At 42.4% G+C, this 2,455-nt stretch overlaps 1 protein-coding gene across 1 annotated transcript; it reads left to right on the forward strand.

Moving 5' to 3' along the window:
* Positions 1-647: 647 nt before the first annotated feature.
* LOC122740711 (3-ketoacyl-CoA thiolase, mitochondrial-like) lies at positions 648-2,128 on the forward strand. Its single transcript, XM_043983340.1, has one exon. It carries the CDS (start codon positions 703-705, stop codon positions 1,894-1,896), a length of 1,194 nt encoding a protein of 397 aa, XP_043839275.1. The 5' UTR covers positions 648-702; the 3' UTR covers positions 1,897-2,128.
* Positions 2,129-2,455: the final 327 nt, after the last annotated feature.

A 2,455-nucleotide genomic window follows, 5' to 3' on the forward strand; every position in this document is an offset into this window, starting at 1 on the left:
CCTAGTGTTAAGCATGGTATTTGGTAAGTAGTAATCACTTAATAAATATGTGTTGATTAAAATTGATCATTAAAAATCCTATGGTGAATCTTTCTTTAAGCTTTTAACCTAGTAGATGTGAAACTGCAGACCATCTGGCCATGCTTCATACCCCATCTACCCAGCAATCTTGCCATCCATTCTGCTACTGCCCACATACTAAAGACAGTATGTTTGTGTGTGTGGGGGGGTTGATTTCCAGCCTCACTCTGGGCACAGTAATCAAATCTTCAGTACTGTTATTCCTAGAAAGGGTTTGTCAATAAACTGCCCTTTATATCAACTCACCATCCCTGTGACTCAACCAAATATACCCTTCCCTGGTAACTACTCCATATATGAGTTGTCTTTCCCTATTAGAATATAAGCTCCTTGAGGGCATTCTTCAGTACTAGTGGCTCAGTGCTTGGTGCATAATGTGTTAAGGAATGCTTTTTAAAAAAATTAATTTGTTTATTTAAACTGTGGTGGCACAGGGCAAAAACAACTTGGGCTAGGTCTCAGGAAATCTCAATCCTAATGTCACTTCTGTACTAATTACATGGTCAAAACACTTGACCTGTCTGGGTCTCAGTTTCCTCTTGTGAAAATGAGGGAATTGAATTCGCTCCGCGGCAGAGCCAACTCTCGCATCCAGGGAAGAAGCGTCCAGCCCGCCCAGCCATGGCTCTGCTCAGAGGGGTATACATAGTTGCTGCCAAGCGAACCCCCTTTGGGGCCTTTGGAGGTGCCCTGAAGGATTTCACAGCCACTGATCTGACCGAATTGGCTGCCAAGGCTGCCCTGTCTGCTGGCAAAGTCCCTCCAGAAATTATTGACAGTGTGATTGTGGGCAACGTCGCACAGAGTTCTTCAGATGCTATGTACCTGTCAAGGCATGTTGGTTTGCGTGTGGGAGTTCCCCAGGCCACCCCAGCTCTCACAGTAAATAGGCTTTGTGGTTCTGGCTTCCAGTCTATTGTCAATGGATGTCAGGAAATTTGTGTCAAAGATGCTGAATTGGTACTATGTGGAGGAACAGAAAATATGAGCCAGGCTCCCTATTGTGTCAGAAATATGCGCTTTGGAACCAGGTTGGGGACAGACCTCAAGCTAGAAGACAGTTTGTGGACAGCGCTGACTGATCAGCATATTAAAACCCCCATGGCAATCACTGCTGAGAATCTTGCTGCAAAACACAAAATAAGCAGAGAAACCTGTGACAAATACGCTTTGCAGTCACAACAAAGGTGGAAAGCTGCTAATGATGCTGGCTACTTTGATAATGAAATGGTACCAATTGAAGTGAAAACAAAAAAAGGAAAAGAGATCATGCGAGTGGATGAACATGCCAGGTCCCAAACAACATTGCAAACATTGGCCAAGCTCCCTTCCGTCTTCAAGAAAGAGGGAACTGTTACTGCAGGAAATGCTTCGGGAGTGTCTGATGGAGCTGGAGCTGTGATCATAGCAAGTGAAGAAGCTGTTAAAAAGCATAACTTGACCCCACTTGCCAGAATTGTGGGCTACTTTACATCCGGATGTGATCCCAATATCATGGGCATTGGTCCTGTTCCTGCCATCAGTGGAGCACTGAAAAGGTCAGGGCTGAGCCTGAAAGACATGGATTTGTTTGAAGTGAACGAAGCTTTTGCTGCACAGTATCTGGCAGTGGAAGAATCTTTGCAGCTTGACCCAAGTAAAACCAACGTGAATGGAGGGGCCATTGCCCTGGGCCACCCATTGGGAGCCTCTGGATCACGAATCACTGCTCATCTGGTTTATGAATTAAGACGTCGAAATGGAAAATATGGCGTTGGATCAGCTTGTATTGGTGGTGGCCAAGGTATTGCTCTTATCATTGAGAACACAGCTTGAAGATCCAAGGACGCAGCAACTAGAGTCCTTAGCCTGTAAATATTTATTTACTAAATTGTGTGAAAGAAAAATAATAACCTTCACATAAGTTTCTGGCACTGACCCGGTGTTACCAAAAAAACTTCCAGTGGGCTTAGGGAGTGAAGACAGATGTGGATTCTGAGGATACTAAGGCAAAGAAATCCATTTATCCAGGATGTGTGCCCAGCCTACAATAAAACTTTTTCCAGATTTGGCAAAAAAAAAAAAAAAAAAAGAAAATGAGGGAATTGATCTAGGTGAACTTCAAAGTTCTCTTCAGTTCTAAAACTTTTTTTTTTAATTCTTTCTCAAATACTTACATCTGTCCGTTGGATTTTTATAGTCTGGTATTGCTTACCATTATTATTCTTTACCAGTATCATTTATCTACTACAAAAATAGAATAATTGATCTATTCCAAAAGATTCAAACTCAACTATAAAATATGGTTTCAGCTTAGAGTGACAATTTGAGAGAAAAAAGGCACCTTATGGTTTGCTCATACTCACTTGCAATCATGTACTTGACAATGAGGCAA

Source organism: Dromiciops gliroides, chromosome 1 (assembly GCF_019393635.1).
Source record: "Dromiciops gliroides isolate mDroGli1 chromosome 1, mDroGli1.pri, whole genome shotgun sequence".
Lineage (NCBI taxonomy): Eukaryota > Metazoa > Chordata > Mammalia > Microbiotheria > Microbiotheriidae > Dromiciops > Dromiciops gliroides.